General features: G+C 45.8%; 1 protein-coding gene across 7 annotated transcripts in view; it reads right to left on the reverse strand.

Moving 5' to 3' along the window:
- Nucleotides 1-17,059, reverse strand: part of nrf1 (nuclear respiratory factor 1) — a 30,364-nt gene extending 13,305 nt beyond the window's left edge. For 4 of the 7 annotated variants that reach the window (XM_071332131.1, XM_071332130.1, XM_071332133.1 and 1 more), the window contains exons 1-9: nucleotides 16,930-17,059; nucleotides 14,764-15,000; nucleotides 13,987-14,101; nucleotides 13,634-13,760; nucleotides 11,816-11,956; nucleotides 4,960-5,118; nucleotides 2,997-3,200; nucleotides 2,008-2,106; nucleotides 1,480-1,560 (exon numbers count right to left, since the gene is read on the reverse strand). In XM_071332131.1, the coding sequence (XP_071188232.1) occupies nucleotides 1,480-1,560; nucleotides 2,008-2,106; nucleotides 2,997-3,200; nucleotides 4,960-5,118; nucleotides 11,816-11,956; nucleotides 13,634-13,760; nucleotides 13,987-14,101; nucleotides 14,764-14,974 (1,137 nt within the window). In that variant the 5' untranslated portion in view covers nucleotides 14,975-15,000; nucleotides 16,930-17,059. The remainder of the gene's footprint in view (nucleotides 1-1,479; nucleotides 1,561-2,007; nucleotides 2,107-2,996; nucleotides 3,201-4,959; nucleotides 5,119-11,815; nucleotides 11,957-13,633; nucleotides 13,761-13,986; nucleotides 14,102-14,763; nucleotides 15,001-16,929) is intronic. The other 3 variants (XM_071332135.1, XM_071332134.1, XM_071332137.1) reach the window with 1 other exon arrangement.
- Between the last annotated feature and the right edge of the window lie 209 nt (nucleotides 17,060-17,268).

Below are 17,268 nucleotides of genomic sequence, written 5' to 3' on the forward strand. Positions count from 1 at the left end.
CAAGAGATGAAGGCATAGTGATTTATGACAATCCTACAAATACCATATCATGCACATTACAATAAAAATGTTTTGTTGGCTAACATATTCAGACAACGCATAAAAGCATTTTTTTGTTGTTGATTAAAATGATTAAAAGCTTTTTTTCCTCCCCAATTTCGTGATATCCAATTGGTAGTTAGTCTTGTCCCATCGCTGCAACTCCGCTATGGACTCGGGAGAGGCGAAGGTCGAGAGCCATGCGTCCTCCGAAACACGACCCTGCCAAGCCGCACTGCTACTTGACACACTGCTCGCTTAACCCAGAAGCCAGCCGCACCAAATGTGTCGGAGGAAACGCCATACAGTTGGCGACCGAAGTCAGCATGCATCCGCCACAAGGAGTCGCTAGTGCGCTATGGGACAAGGACATCCCGGGCCGGCCAAACCCTCCCTTAACCCGGACAACGCTGGGCCAATTGTGCGCCGCCTCATGGGTCTCCTGGTCGTGGCCGGCTGCGACACAGCCCGGGTTCGAACCCGTGTCTGTAGGGACGCCTCTAGCACTGCGATGCAGTGTTTTAGACCGCTGCGCACTCGGGAGGCCGGAACGCACTAAAGTTTTGAGTAATATAAAATTCTGTTAAAAACCAAAGCCTTGTATTGATCATCTCTTGAAAATGAAATAGGACTATAAACCAACAGGATGATTTATCCATGCGTGCACATCTATGGCTAGCAGTATCGCCGGATCCCAGAGTGTAAAGTACACCACAGAGTGTTGCATGTTCTACAACACTTCACATAATGAAACAAAAACAAGACTGATTTCTATGGCGCTTTTTACATCAGTGCAGGGTTTTTTCTGGATCAAAAAAGGGCTTAGGTGGTGGGCGTGGCAACGGGCGCGGCAACGGGCGCAGTCAGCCCGTAGGCGCAGCTGAATTTAAGAGGCCCTCATCTTGATGGTGTACAGTATTATTTGCATTTTAAGCCAATTTCCCGCAGTTCTACACATTTCTCCATGGAGCCGAGATCATTTTCAGGAGGTTTTAAAAGTTAATTTCCTGCAGTGCTCGCTCACATTCTCCATGGAGTGGAGATCATTTTTCGGGGGGTTTTAAAAGTAAATTTTATGCAGTTCTACATATTTCTCCATGGAGCTGAGAGAAGATATTGCAGTTTTAAAGCAAATTTCCTGCAGTTCTGCCATGGCTAATGCGGTGTTATTTTGCTCAAGTATAATAACAAAATCAATACGGCTAAATTTATTGTTTTTACTTTGGTGATTGTTAGTTCTCAAAGATCATATTCTAATATATATGTCTATTTGTCTGTTCTACATCCTATATATCTGTCGTTTCAGTTTACACTGAAAAGTGTTTTTCTCCCTCACTGTATGGACTTAGGTGACCCGATAAAGCGTTTAGGCGGCCCGCCCAAGGATTTCAATGGCAGAAAAATCCCTGTCAGCGCTTTAAATAGTAAGGGGGAAATCACCTCATCCATGACCAATGTGTAGAACCCACCTGGGTGTGGTCTGGACTGCCCCTTTGCGCCAGAAAGCTCACCACACATCAACTATTGCCGAGGAGAGGTGAGGAATGATATATGCCAATTAGGAATCAGGAGATGGTTAACATTAGCATCTCAAAAAGAGGAACGCTGTCCGCACACTGCAGAAAAACGACCTTCAGGCTTAAAACGCCATCAAAATGGTTTTGTATTTATTTATTATAAAAGTGATAGGGTGTAAAGGGGCATATTGCCTAAAAGTGTGTAATGGAGCCAGTTATAGAAACCTTTCAGCTACACGCTATGTTCACTACTCTGGAGATTTAACAGTAACATCTAACACTCCTCACAGAATAGTAGTAACACACCTTACACACAGGAGGGACTGCCATTACAACCGCATACAGTCATCAGATAGGAGAATCAGGTGTCTCTACAAGTGTGTGTATTTGTAAGTGTGTGTGTGTGTGTGTTTGTGTTCTGAGAGACTGATGAGGTGTGTGGTGTGTGTACCTCTCCGTCGTTCACAGTGTAGTTGACCTGGGCCACGGTCACTGTGCCTGGCAGCTCCGAGGCATCGGCCAGAGTGGCCACCGTCTGCCCTGTGCCCACCTGAGGGGCAGAGAGGGAAAAAGAGAGGTGGTGGAGAGAGAGAGAGGGGAAAGGGAGATTACAATGGGCAGCCTGGCTTGAGTACAAAACAGCCAAATCCTTCCCATGGATTATATCCCTCCAAATCATCATCCAGGGCATCTTTTAATCACCGCCTAGAGAGGGGGAGGCCTGTGGGCCGCCTAGAGGGGGGGGGGGGGGGGCTGCGGACTGCCTAGAGAGGGGGGGGGCCTGTAGGCCGCCTAGAGAGGGGGGGGGGGGAGGGAGGCCTGCAGCCGCCTAGAGAGGGGTAGGCCTGTGGGCCGCCTAGAGGGGGGGGGGGGCTGCGGGCTGCCTAGAGAGGGGGAGGCCTGTGGGCCGCCTAGAGGGGGGGGGGGCTGCGGGCCGCCTAGAGAGGGGGGGGGGCCTGTAGGCCGCCTAGAGAGGGGGGGGGGGGAGGCCTGCAGCCGCCTAGAGAGGGGTAGGCCTGCGGCCATCTAGAGAGAGGGAGGACTGCGCCATCTGGATCCTTAGTAGGGTTGCAAAATTCCAGAAACAGACCCAAAGTTCCCAGGTCTTTCCAAAATCCCAGTTGGAGGACTCCCAGTTTGATAAGTCCCTCCCAGCTTATTCCCTTCTGATTCCGGGAATCCTCCAATCGGGATTTCTGAAAAACCTTGGAACTTTGCGAACGTTCCCGGAATGTTGGGACCCTAATCTTGACTCTGCGTTTAGGTGACCTCTGATCTGTGGAGTAGGGTTAAGTTGCCCCTAGACGCTGAACTTGGGTCAGTTTAGCATTACCCCACAAAAAAATAAGCTGATCTGTTCCTAGGGGGAAACTTTACCCCGGAGCTTGACCAAATATTGGTTAAGGGAGATCCTAGATCTGTACCTATGGGAAACCTGACCTGTATGAGGGAGACGGTGCCGTCGGGGTTGCTGATGGTCTGCACCACGGTCTGTGAGGGCACCAGGTGGGTGATGCTGTGGGTGGCTGTGGTCATGGCCGTGTGCTGTGGCACCTGGTCCTCAAAGGCGTACAGCAGGTCCTCGCGCCCATGCTGCTTGTAGCAGTTCTTCACGATGGTCCGCAGCGCCTGCGTCCACGACACCTAGCAAGGGGCGCCACAGCAAAAGGAGATGTTATACAAGGGGACTGGTAGATTGGTTTGTGTTGTTTCCTGTACTCTTGAAACCCAGACAGAATTTCGCTACGTTTCACTATAGTTGAACTTTACTAATTGATAGAAGAGTGAAACTGAGCTGAATTCAGTCTGGGCTTTAGTTGCAATACATAAGTCATTTGAATAAGTAATTTCCTTGCAACTTTTTTTTGTATATTGTTGTCTTATGTAAAAAAGTAACTTTTGTATTCATTGATACCTATGCTTCATAACTCAACATATTTTAAACAGTAAAGAAGTCATTTCCACATAACGTATTGTTGGATTGTCCCTGGTAGAACTCTGTCCCACCAAGTTATTAGTGTTGGATTGTCCCTGGTAGAACTTTATCCCACCAAGTTATTAGTGTTGGATTGTCCCTGGTAGAACTCTGTCCCACCAAGTTATTAGTGTTGGATTGTTCCTGGTAGAACTTTATCCCACCAAGTTATTAGTGTTGGATTGTCCCTGGTAGAACTCTGTCCCACCAAGATATTATTGTTGGATTGTCCCTGGTAGAACTCTGTCCCACCAAGTTATTATTCTTTAACCTCGGGCAAGGGGGCGGTATTTTCACATCCGGATGAAAAGCGTGCCCAGAGTAAACTGCCTGCTACTCAGGCCCAGAAGCTAGGATATGCATATAATTGGTAGATTTGGATAGAAAACACTCTAAAGTTTCTAAAACTGTTAAAATTATGTCTGAGTATAACAGAACTTATTTGGCAGGCGAAACATTTTTTTTGAGGTGACAGTGTTTTCAATGAGGATCTAGATTTCTAAGGCACTTGCTTGCAGTTCCTATCGCTTCCACTGGATGTCAACAGTCTTTAGAAATTGGTTGATGTTTTTCCTTTGAGAAATTAAGAAGTAGGGCTGTTCAGAACGAGGGTCGAGTCTAGTGTACTGTTGTGGTTGGGGCACGCGACCTGAAAGCTCGCTCCACTTTGTTTTTATCCGCTATTGAACACAGTTTATCCCGTCTTAAATTTTATCGATTATTTACGTAAAAAAATACCTAAAGTTGTATTAGGAAAGTTGTTTGAAATGTTTGGATCAAGATTACAGGTAACTTATTAGATATTTTGTAGTCATGTTGCACGAGTTGGAACCTGTGTTTTTTTTAATCAAACGCGCCAAATAAATGGACATTCTGGAGATATAACGACGGAATTAATCGAACAAAAGTACCATTTATGATGTTTATGGGACACATTGGAGTGCCAACAGAAAAAGATCTTCAAAAGTAAGGCATGAATTATATAGTTATTTCTGACTTTTGTGTCGCGCCTGGCGGGTTGAATTATGATTGTCATGTTTGCTTGATGGGGTGCTGTCCTCAGATAATAGCATGGTTCGCTTTCGCCGTAAAGCCTTTGAAATCTGACACGGTGGCTAGATTAAGCTTTAATTTGGTCTATTGCACTTGTGAATGTATGAAAGTTAAATATTTCTAATAATTCTTTAGAATTTCGCGCTCTGCCATGTCACCGGATGGTGTCGAAACGTTCCGCTAGCGGAACCCCTAGCCGTAAAAGGCTAACCGTCTCCACTCAAAGACCCTTTGACCTCCACAACGTCCTACCTCTCTACCATATTCAACATTGTAATGATATCAGGGAGGCAATCCTCCTACCTCTCTACCATGTTCAACATTGTAATGATACCAGGGAGGCAATTCACAGGGAAAGTGTGTTTTCAACCTCACCCTCTGTTTCTGTTCCTCAGTGCGCACGTCGCTGCGCACGTTGGCCCAGGGGATGTCCTCTGGCCACCAGATGGGCTTGCAGCTCTCCTTGCCCCAGCCAGGCTTGCCCCTGCCCGTCGAATACTTCAGCATCTCTGGGATGAACGCTCGAAGCTGGGCCTGACCAGAGGAAACAAGATACAGGGGGGTGAGTGGTACACACACACGTGCCCTTGACTAGGGGGAGGAAAGCGGTATTGATTACATACCTGCAGCTTGCTGAGGTGGACGGGGCCCAGAAATAGGATTTCTAAAAAGGAGACCACACTGCACTGAGGTCTATCTACAGGCCAGTCTATGACTGAGGCTCCAGTCTGCCTCCCTGACTGATGAACTAACACAATCTTGGCCTAATGGCTCTGAACTTGGGTGGCACTAAATGGGAGAAAACAGACTGAAACCTGGAGGGACCACCTGGACTGTGTTCTTTCGTTTTCCGCTGAAAAACATTTTACAACTTTTCTCTCTGTTGCCTGCCCAAATGAACAAAACCCTGTTCTGGGCAGAAAACCTGAACCGCCTCAATAGTTGACACTCTAGTCTCCATCAGTTATATAACAAACAACAACATCCAGATATAAACACACCCATTTTGCACTGTCCAGATTAACCACAGTTCAATAACATGTTAACAGACTGCTGTAGTGACCAGAGGAGATTCAGTGAGATTAAGGTTTAAAAACTACCACTGAATCTCCTCTGCAGCAGTCTGTTAACATGTTATTGAACTGTGGTTAATCTCACTGAATCTCCTCTGGTCACTACAGCAGTCTGTTAACATGTTATTGAACTGTGGTTAATCTCACTGAATCTCCTCTGGTCACTACAGCAGTCTGTTAACATGTTATTGAACTGTGGTTAATCTCACTGAATCTCCTCTGGTCACCACAGCAGTCTGTTAACATGTTATTGAACTGTGGTTAATCTCACTGAATCTCCTCTGGTCACTACAGCAGTCTGTTAACATGTTATTGAACTGTGGTTAATCTCACAGAATCTCCTCTGGTCACTACAGCAGTCTGTTATTAACATGTTATTGAACTGTGGTTAATCTCACTGAATCTCCTCTGGTCACCACAGCAGTCTGTTAACATGTTATTGAACTGTGGTTAATCTCACTGAATCTCCTCTGGTCACTACAGCAGTCTGTTAACATGTTATTGAACTGTGGTTAATCTCACTGAATCTCCTCTGGTCACCACAGCAGTCTGTTAACATGTTATTGAACTGTGGTTAATCTCACTGAATCTCCTCTGGTCACCACAGCAGTCTGTTAACATGTTATTGAACTGTGGTTAATCTCACTGAATCTCCTCTGGTCACTACAGCAGTCTGTTAACATGTTATTGAACTGTGGTTAATCTCACAGAATCTCCTCTGGTCACTACAGCAGTCTGTTATTAACATGTTATTGAACTGTGGTTAATCTCACTGAATCTCCTCTGGTCACTACAGCAGTTCATATTAACATGTTAACATGAACTGCTGTGGTGACCAGCAGCTGAGATTCAGCTGTGGTTAACCACAGTTCAGTAACATGTTAACATGTTATTGAACTGTGGTTAATCTCACTGAATCTCCTCTGGTCACCCAGCAGCTGTTCAGATGAACGTGGTTAACAGACTGCTCTGGTCACACAGCAGTCTGTAACATGTTAGTGAACTGTGGTTAATCTCACTGAATCTCCTCTGGTCACTACAGCAGTCTGTTAACATGTTATTGAACTGTGGTTAATCTCACTGAATCTCCTCTGGTCACTACAGCAGTCTGTTAACATGTTATTGAACTGTGGTTAATCTCCTCTGGTCACCACAGCAGTCTGTTAACATGTTATTGAACTGTGGTTAATCTCACTGAATCTCCTCTGGTCACTACAGCAGTCTGTTAACATGTTATTGAACTGTGGTTAATCTCACTGAATCTCCTCTGGTCACCACAGCAGTCTGTTAACATGTTATTGAACTGTGGTTAATCTCACAGAATCTCCTCTGGTCACCACAGCAGTCTGTTAACATGTTATTGAACTGTGGTTAATCTCACTGAATCTCCTCTGGTCACCACAGCAGTCTGTTAACATGTTATTGAACTGTGGTTAATCTCACTGAATCTCCTCTGTTACTACAGCAGTCTGTTAACATGTTATTGAACTGTGGTTAATCTCACAGAATCTCCTCTGGTCACTACAGCAGTCTGTTAACATGTTATTGAACTGTGGTTAATCTCACAGAATCTCCTCTGTTACTACAGCAGTCTGTTATTAACATGTTATTGAACTGTGGTTAATCTCACAGAATCTCCTCTGGTCACTACAGCAGTCTGTTAACATGTTATTGAACTGTGGTTAATCTCACTGAATCTCCTCTGGTCACCACAGCAGTCTGTTAACATGTTATTGAACTGTGGTTAATCTCACTGAATCTCCTCTGGTCACCACAGCAGTCTGTTAACATGTTATTGAACTGTGGTTAATCTCACTGAATCTCCTCTGGTCACCACAGCAGTCTGTTAACATGTTATTGAACTGTGGTTAATCTCACTGAATCTCCTCTGGTCACCACAGCAGTCTGTTAACATGTTATTGAAGTAGTAGGTGGCTGATGTTTCATTCATTCTCCCTACTGTTTAAGTGGTGTGCTGTACTCTGTACTGTACTCTGAACATTTAGGATTGACGGCTAACCACAATGAAGCCTGATTGCTTGGAGTCATCCAACCTATTGCACAAGAGGCCTCATTTATTTATTCTGATTTGCCCCCTCTTCCTGGGAGACGAAGGGGGTGGAACACACACACCTCCGCGCGCCTTACCAGTCTAATGCGCGCCTTACCAGTCTACTGCGCGCCTTACCAGTCTACTGCGCGCCTTACCAGTCTACTGCGCGCCTTACCAGTCTACTGCGCGCCTTACCAGTCTACTGCGCGCCTTACCAGTCTACTGCGCGCCTTACCAGTCTACTGCGCGCCTTACCAGTCCCATGTGGCATGTGTAGCCATGTGTGTGTGTGTGTCTTCCCTAGCTGGGGTGGGTTTAGTCCCCATGTCCTCAGTGTCCCTGGTAATACTGGGGCCGGGGTAGGGATGGGGCCACTGCAGCATCTACCCACATTGACATCACTGAGTAAATTTAGCTAAAAATAGAATCACCACACAGCTATCCAGTTTGCTCTGTGTTCTGAGAGAGTAGACAAAATGGTGGTACTTGACTGGCTCTGGATAGTCTGAAACATCGATGGGTAACCTCTGGTGATAACATAATCATACTATAAAAATGTTTTGAGAAAGCCATTCTGACCCGTCTTCGTCTCCGTCCTGCTGTAGTTGCAGCCAGTGAATTAGCGTTTGGAGAAACCCTCTCAAAAACAACAGAAACACACATTTGTCAGAGTTTATAAAATGGAGACCGACAAAGACTAGTTTACTAATGTAGCAGGTAGCAACAGCTATAGTAAGCTCCTCAGTGCCTCTGTCTCTCCACCTGTAGCTGGTTTATTGGGGGGGGATTGGGGGACAGATGGCCTAATTACAGTGACTGTGTGTGGCGTTAACCCCCCTCCCTTTGGTCTAATCCGGCAGGCTATCAGCCAATCAGCAGCCAGCCACTCCAAACCCAAAGAGCTGTAATTATGGGCTGGCTCACCCTGGCTGGTCTCTCGACTCACCTACTGCTCCTAGGCTCTCCATACCACCAGCCACCAGGGCCCTGTCGTGAACTCCCCCAAACCCAGCCAGATGAGCCTCTCCAGGGATAGTCAGGCTGACTCCCCTCCCCTGGTTGTCACTCAATCCCTATCCATCTTACAACCTCTTATTTGAGCCTGTCTCCTGGCACAACCATGTCTTCCACTCCACTACTATATTTAACCTTACATGTATACAGGTTTGTCTCATTGAGATCATCTCTTTTGAAAGAGACACCTATTCAGCAGAGTAGCAGTCGACAGACTACATCTCCACAAAGTCCACACTCTCCCGTCACTCTGGCCCCAGCCAGGTGAGTGTCCTGGGATACGGCTTTTACCTGGCTCTCCAGAACCCCCCCCCCCCGTTGCAAAACCTGGACACATACAAATCAGCTGGGCTAGACCATCTGGACCCTCTCTAAAATTATCCGCCGCCATTGTTGCAACCCCTATTACCAGTCTGTTCAATCTCTCTTTCGTATCGTCCGAGATCCCTAAAGATTGGAAAGCTCCCTAAAGATTGGAAAGCTGCCGCCGTCATCCCCAAAGGGGGAGACCCCCTAGACCCAAACTGTTAGACCTATATCTATCCTGCCCTGCCTTTCTAAAGTCTTCAAAAGCCAAGTATACAAACAGATCACTGACCATTTCGAATCCCACCGTACCTTCTCCGCTGTGCAATCTGGTTTCCAAGGTACTAAACGATATCATAACCGCCATCGATAAAAGACAGTACTGTGTAGCCGTCTTCATCGACCTGGCCAAGGCTTTCGACTCTGTCAATCACCACATTCTTATCGGTAGACTCAACAGCCTTGGTTTCTCAAATGACTGCCTCGCCTGGTTCACCAACTACTTCTCAGAGTTCAGTGTGCTAAATCGGAGGGCCTGTTGTCCGGGACCTCTGGCAGTCTCTATGGGGGTACCACAGGGTTCAATTCTCAGGCCGACAATTCTCAGGCTTACATCAACGATGTAGCTCTTGCTGCGGGTGATTCTCTGATCCACCTCTACGCAGACGACACCCTTCTGTATACATCTGGCCCTTCTTTGGACACTGTGTTAACTAACCTCCAGACGAGCTTCAATGCCACACTCCTTCCGTGGCCTCCAAGTGCTCTTAAACGCTAGTAAAACTAAATGCATGTTTTCAACCGTTCGCTGCCCGCACCCACCCGCCCGCCTAGCATCACTACTCTGGACGGTTCTGATTTAGAATATGTGGAACTCTACAAATACCTAGGTGTCTGGCCAGACTGTAAACTTTCCTTCCAGACTCAAATTAAACATCGCCAATCCAAAATTAAATCTAGAATCAGCTTCCAACTTCGCAACAAAGCCTCCTTCACTCACGCCGCAAAACATACCCTCGTAAATCTGACTATCCTACCGATCCTCGACTTCGGCGATGTCATTTACAAAATAGCCTCCAACACTCTACTCAGCAAACTGAATGCAGTCTATCACAGTGCCATCAGTTTTGTCACCAAAGCCCCATATTCCACCCACCACTGCGACCTGTATGCTCTCGTCGGCTGGCCCTCGCTACATATTCGTCGCCAGACCCACTGGCTCCAGGTCATCTATAAGTCTTCGCTACGTTAAGCCCCGCCTTATCTCAGCTCACTGGTCACCATAACAACACCCACCCGTAGCATGCGCTCCAGCAGGTATATCTCACTGGTCATCCCCAAAGCCAACACCTCCTTTGGCTGACCTTTCTTTCCAGTTCTCTGCTGCCAACAACTGGAACAAATCTCAAATTTTGGAGACTGATATTTCCCTCACTAACTTTAAACATCAGCTGTACATAGCTCATCTGTAAATAGCCCAACCAATCTACCTACCTCATCCCCATATTGTTTTAATTTACTTTTCTGCACACCAGTATTTCTACTTGCACATCATCATCTGCACATTTATCACGCCAGTGTTAATTTGCTAAATTGTAATTACTTCGCTACTATGGCCTATTTATTGCCTTACCTCTTCACGCCATTTGCACACACTGTATATACTTTCTTTCCACCCCCCCTTTTTTCTCTATTGTGTTATTGACTGTATGTTTGTTTAATCCATGTGTAACTCTGTGTTGTTTGTGTCGCACTGCTTTGCTTTATCTTGGCCAGGTCGCAGTTGTAAATGATAACTTGTTCTCAACTGGCCTACCTGGTTAAATAAAAAAATAAAAACACACCTTCCGTAACCCCATTGCCAACCAGCTTAGGCAGAGTGAAGTAAGGCAACAGATCCTCCTCTCCTCAACTCATAAAAAACCACAAAAAACAACCGTCGAGATTCTTCCTGGTTCTATCACGCCTGCCCCAGAGGAGACAGGATTGGCCGCTCCTCTCCCTGTGGGTCCTGTGATTGGCTGTTTCTATCCCTGTGGGCTCAGTGATTGGCTGCCTCTGTCCCCTCTCCCTGGGGTAGTGTCTCTGAGGGCGATCCATGGTACCAAGTCTCTGATGATGACGATCCAATGACTGTGTCAGCAGTGAAGTAAACAAGCTGGCGCCACTTGGGATGAAGACTACTCTGTGAGCCATCTCTGGGCTGTGTTCATTAGGGCACAACGAAGCAAAACACTTTGGAATGGAAAAACAAAAATGAGTGCCTCTTACTTTTTGGATAAGTTCAGATAGCACCTCCCTGTTTCAGTCCGCTTCGTGCCTACAGAACAGGACTCTAGTGTGGACCAGGACACAGCATTCACTCTACGTTCTCTTACATACTGACTGGCCTGACAGTCAGTATGCATCTTAAAACGATACGGGCATATCGGAAAGCCTTGTTTGGCTCATTATGGATTCCAAATCTGTCTCATGAAGACATTAGACTACAAGCTAGAATCAAATAGGATCTATAGTTCTAACGAGCAACTCATGCTGGATAAACTAGTGGCAACAGTCCTCATGAGAACAGGTGACAACCAAGACGAAATTGACCTAAAAGGGACATTTGTCCTTGAAGCATGTCATTTTCTAGCATAGCCAAAGCATGAAACCATAGTCTGAGCAGTGAGGGATTTATAACCAACTAGCTCCATCTGCTGGCCAGACGAGGGTTCTCATCTCACCCATAAACATGAATAAATATGGCTGTGTGTGTCAGTGTATCGTCTCTCTATGGGCTCACCTGTGTCATCTTGTCCACAGAGACGGGGATGCCGTCAATGGTGAGGGGGGGCAGCTCAGAGGTTAGTTCCCCCCCGGGGGGTGCGTGCTCGGCCAGGGCATTCTCCAGGTCCTCCAGGATCATGCCCTTGTACTTCCTCACCTGCAGGGAGAAGGAGGAGGGGTAGGAAAAACATGGGTTAGTGGACGACCCAGAGTAGGGGGCAAAGGTCAAGGGCAGGTTATCCCTAACCTTGTAAAAGCAGTCTGAGAACCAAACATTGTGACATAGTGAGGTACTCTGCAGTCTAGGGCTGGGCGATATGGCCAAAACCTCATATCCTGACATAGGTCAATTCATATCCTGATAACGATACATATCACATTTTCTGACAATTCAATTAATAAATAGTTGATATAAAATTACCACATGTAAAGGCCTATTTCTTATTACATTTTGAATTAAACTCAACAAATAAAAAGGTACCTACTTATATTTGATTATTTTATTTAGAACCTTTGTGCAAATGTAACAAATGTAACAAAATATAAAATATTCATGTATAAAATCTAAAAAAAGGTAAATAGAAGACACTTCAACTATAGTTGCAAACAAAATAAATATAGGCCTAAAATATAGGCAGTCATTGAAAATAAGAATTTGTTCTTAACGGACTTGCCCAGTTAAATAGGCAAAAAATATCAATTTGCTTTTGGTACATTGGGTCAAATGTTAGCACCAACTCACGAAATCCCCGTTTCTTGACCGTGTAAATTGGGGCCATGTCTTTGCAGATGTAAGTTGTAACGGCAGCTGTTACCTCCTTCCATCTTCGTGATTCTTTGCCATATGGTGTGCCATGGACAAAGGCCTCTTGCAACGTCTGAGTCAGGGGTTTGTTTTGAGCCCCCGACTGTACTTTTTGGGGTCTTATCCGTAGACTCTCTCCGTACTGTTTCACTCTTACCACCTTCTTGCGTAGGTGGTAAGAGAGGTTAGTGGTGTTTGAGCCTGTTGTCGGGACCGGCTTGCGGCATATTTAGCAGAGGACGGTTTTCTGGTCCGTGTCAGACTTTTCATAACCAAACCACGTCCATCTGACAGAAGTAGCCCCTCTTTTAGGTACGAGCTCTGTGTCACGTTCACGCCCCTCCATGTTTGTTTGTGTTGCAAATTTCCTTCCGCAAAGCGTCGTCCAATTGATGAAAATATTGCCGTACAGCGTGTGATTTGGGGACAACGAAATAAACGATAAGAGCATAATATGAAACGATAGACGTTTTTCTATCGTCACACGATATAGATGGTCATATCTGCTGCAGGGCTGGAGTCAGTATGCATTGAGACTACTGTTGGTAGGATGTTGACACTGCGACTTGAATGGCCAATGCAATGGATGTTCTGGATAACAGATGACTTTAGGCACAAATCTCAGATCAGAAGACAACCCCTTAAATTGTAACCTTAACCACTAGGAGGAAAAACGTGTAGGTGTAACTATCTGTCAACACGGAAATTTTGAAGATGCATCCTTCTTTTCCTTGAAGTAAGGAAAGGAAAAGCCCTCGTCGAGTGAAGACGATGTTTCAGTCTACTGCTTTCACCAATCACAGATCAGCGTTTACTTCAACCAATGAAGGACAGAAGAGCGGATGCACTGAGAAAAGTTGAACTGGGCCATTGATTTAACCCCAATGTAAGGCAGGAACAGTGAACAAACACTCCTTATATGAAACTAACTCCTTTTTCTTCTGTGTTACAGATTCAGCCAAACATTATGAGGCGGCAACACATCCTCCGTCTGTGTGGGTGACGTGTGGCAGACATGTTTGCACTCACCACATTCTCCAGCGGCGCAGCACCAAACACCTTGAACAAAGCGTTGGGTTTGGAGGGAGAGATGCACAGAACGATGGCCTGTTGGCCAACTCTGGTGGTGTACTCATCCAGGGTGGCTCGCAGTTTCCTACAGACACAAAAACACCACGAAAATCACTCAAACGTGCTCTTTCTAGTCACGGGGACTATAAAAACAAATAGCGGTGATAAATGACTGTCATTATAAATAAAACGAAATAAAGTAGGATACTAATAGGATATTGTTCAGAATGACAAGAGAAAGAGGCAGGAAAACAGTGCCCTGGGTGAGTTCTGGAAGATTTTGGGGTCATAGACAGTTCTGGGACGCTCACCTCAGAAGGCGTGTCTGTTGTCTCTTGCGGATGGACGGGTTGGACTCGAAGATGTGGGGCCTCTTGCGTTTCTTGCCCGTTGCTACGGCAGCAGCTGCAGCCATGCCTACTGGGCCTGTGAATAGAAACAAGACAGTTGAAATGGAGCAGTTAGCTTTAGTGGTCTGACAGCACCATCTGCTGGTCAGTTATGTACAGTACACCATGCATATGAAAAATGATCTATGGATAGGAAAGACAACTACTCTTTTAGGTGAGTGGATCAGTTCAAAGACTTGTCAATGTCATGTCTGAAATAAGTAGTTGGGGAAAAGATTCAGAAGAGTGTAGAACCCTCAAACTCAACTTTGGACCTGGATTCAAGGTCCACTGCATTTTCTTTCACGGTTCCCCTCTAATCAGGGACTGATTTAGACCTGGGATACCAGGTGTGTCCTCAATTAATGATCAGGTAGAAGAGAAAACCAGCAGGCTCCGGACCTCATCGGGTCAGAGTTGAGTACCCCTGGTGTATATAGACATGTTATGTACAGAGCTGGTTATGATTGCCTACTCTACATGACAGGCAACCATGTCTTTCTGTTCAACACAGCATTCTGTCATTTTCCTAATGCGTGACCCTGATACAAGGGCCCCATGACCTGGCTTTGGCAGAGCAGATCCTGAATACAGTAACCTCTTCAAGACAGAGACCAAAGTGCTCATTTCACTCTGCTACTATGAATAATAGAATGTCCATCATGCCAAAGACCCCTCCTCTCATTGGCCAGGGCTCACCTGCGGCTGCCAGGTGCGCGGTCATCTGGTCATTGCCGGCCGAGTGAAGAATGTCTGAGTCATCATAGACGTCGTCGTCAGGGGATGAGGGCGAGTCCTCGTCGGCGCTCAGCATGCTGTGATCTGTGTACGTGGCCACATGTACCTGCTGCACGGCGTGCTCCTCGATGGTGGTCATGTGCTCGGTCTGGTGAACGTTGTGGTCCTCCATGGCGTGGTGCTAGCCTCAAACACTAACTGAAGAGGATAGAAAATAACTTATTCCATTTGCATGGAATAATTCATTTTTTTGCTGTCTCAGTATGTAACAACCTGACACCACACACACAACAGGCTGGGACCACACACACAACAGGCTGGGATCACACACACACACAACAGGCTGGGATCACACACACAACAGGCTGGGATCACACACACACACACACAACAGGCTGGGATCACACACACAACAGGCTGGGATCACACACACACAACAGGCTGGGACCACACACACACAACAGGCTGGGACCACACACACACACAACAGGCTGGGACCACACACACACAACAGGCTGGGATCACACACACAACAGGCTGGGATCACACACACACAACAGGCTGGGATCACACACACAACAGGCTGGGATCACACACACAACAGGCTGGGACAGCCATAGAGAAGCGCTCCTGCCTCCTGGAGCAGAGTTGGGGTTTATGTGCTTTATGGCAATAATTAGCACATGGGATATTGATGCAAGCAACCCGGCACACGCACGTGTCATTCAGGGGTGTGTATAGGCCCCCGCCCACTTCTACTGTGATACTATCCCAGAAGTATGTTAACAGGGCTCAATGAAATAAAGTTTGTGTCTAGGGGCTATATATGAAAATGTGTACTAGCTAAATGTGTGATACATGACATAGCTAATGATAATGCATATGGATCTTCCAGTAGTAATATTGTCAGTGTAGATACATTGATGCAGTGCTTCTGTACTTATGTTCAATAAATGTAAATAGCATGTATAATGGCTGAGGTTGACTATATTCAAAATATGTTCATTCAAGAGGCATGTATTACTTTACTACTCAAAAGGCTAATTGAGTATTGCACTGGGTGACCAATTAATGATATTTCAGAATAGATTTGGGGGTGGGGGGAGACAGGAAATGCAAAAATTGAATGGCTTGCATGATGCATCTTTATAAACTGTTATATAGCCCTACTGTGAATTATTTGAGGGGAGAGAGAGGTTGCACATAGACAGCAAGATAGACAGGGGCAGGAATGGGCTGGCTAGCCAACCAGTTAGTCTTGACAAATTATCAATTGACATCGAGATTGTCTAGCTAAACAGTAACTCAAAATTAGGTTGCACTGATAAGCATTCTCTGTCTGCTATTAAATACTCGCGAAAGATGAGACGTATGCGAGCTATATTGATAACAGACCATAGCTACTAGCTAGCTAACGCTACCCAACCTGCCATTCAATGGCGGTGGATAGACCACAACAAGCTAGCTGGTTAGTGGCTAAGTTAAATGTGTTTCGCTAACACTGTTTAACAGCGTTTATGATCAAATGTTATGGTTATTTTACTAGCCATATAGTTAGCTAGGTTACTGGTAGTTAGCTCCGATGATGCTTTTAGATATGACAAGAACCTAAATAAACCTCTCGTTAACGTTAGCAAGCAAGTCAACCATGAAAACGCAGTTGGCTAGCAAATGTCCAAGACACATTTCGCTAGAGAATTAGCTGGCCAAGCAGCTGTATTTAGCGACATACTGGACAATTGTGTAAAAACTATAACAATTATTGGAATCAGAATCCAAAATATTGCATGCTAACCAAGCATCGCATGCGATTACATGTGCTGTGCACTGTTAAGCTAAAATAACGCGACTACTGTAGTACCGAACCCGCCATCTCGAGCTACAACTGTAACACAATACATTACAGGCCTAGAGGCCTACATCAACACCAACGCTATTGCTGCATTATCTCGACTTATTCTCAGTGTGCGCAAAGTGTATTGTCGTCAAAAACGCCAAATATTCGTTTTTTCGTTTTCTCATCGGTATCTAAAACAATCTGCATCTTTTCGCCCCTATGCTGCCGGGTTTGTTGGTGCGGCTGCGCCGGGGCTGAAATAGCTGGAGATTGCGCGGTAGGGCACTAACCTCAGAGCGGCTGCGCTACTTCGGGCCTGCGCCGTACGATGGGCCTGGGAATCCGAGCTCTAATGGAGGACAAAGAACAGCCAGCCCGAAAACACACCGAAGCTGAAGCTCGGCGGTCCCACTGATCTACAAGAAGACCGGGCTAACCACGCCCCTTTTCAGTTAAAGATCACCGCACGGCAAAAGTAGATTTTTCTTATTTGATAAAAAGTTAAACATATAGCAAATATTGTTCAGTATTCATTCAATATAATTCATATAGCTATGTTTATTTTGTCCGCAAAAAAATATACAGTATCGCCAACCCCCCCTCCCCTGAAATAAGTAGTTGTTTTTATT

The sequence above is a fragment of the Salvelinus alpinus genome, chromosome 11, assembly GCF_045679555.1.
Source record: "Salvelinus alpinus chromosome 11, SLU_Salpinus.1, whole genome shotgun sequence".
NCBI classification, from domain to species: Eukaryota; Metazoa; Chordata; class Actinopteri; order Salmoniformes; family Salmonidae; genus Salvelinus; species Salvelinus alpinus.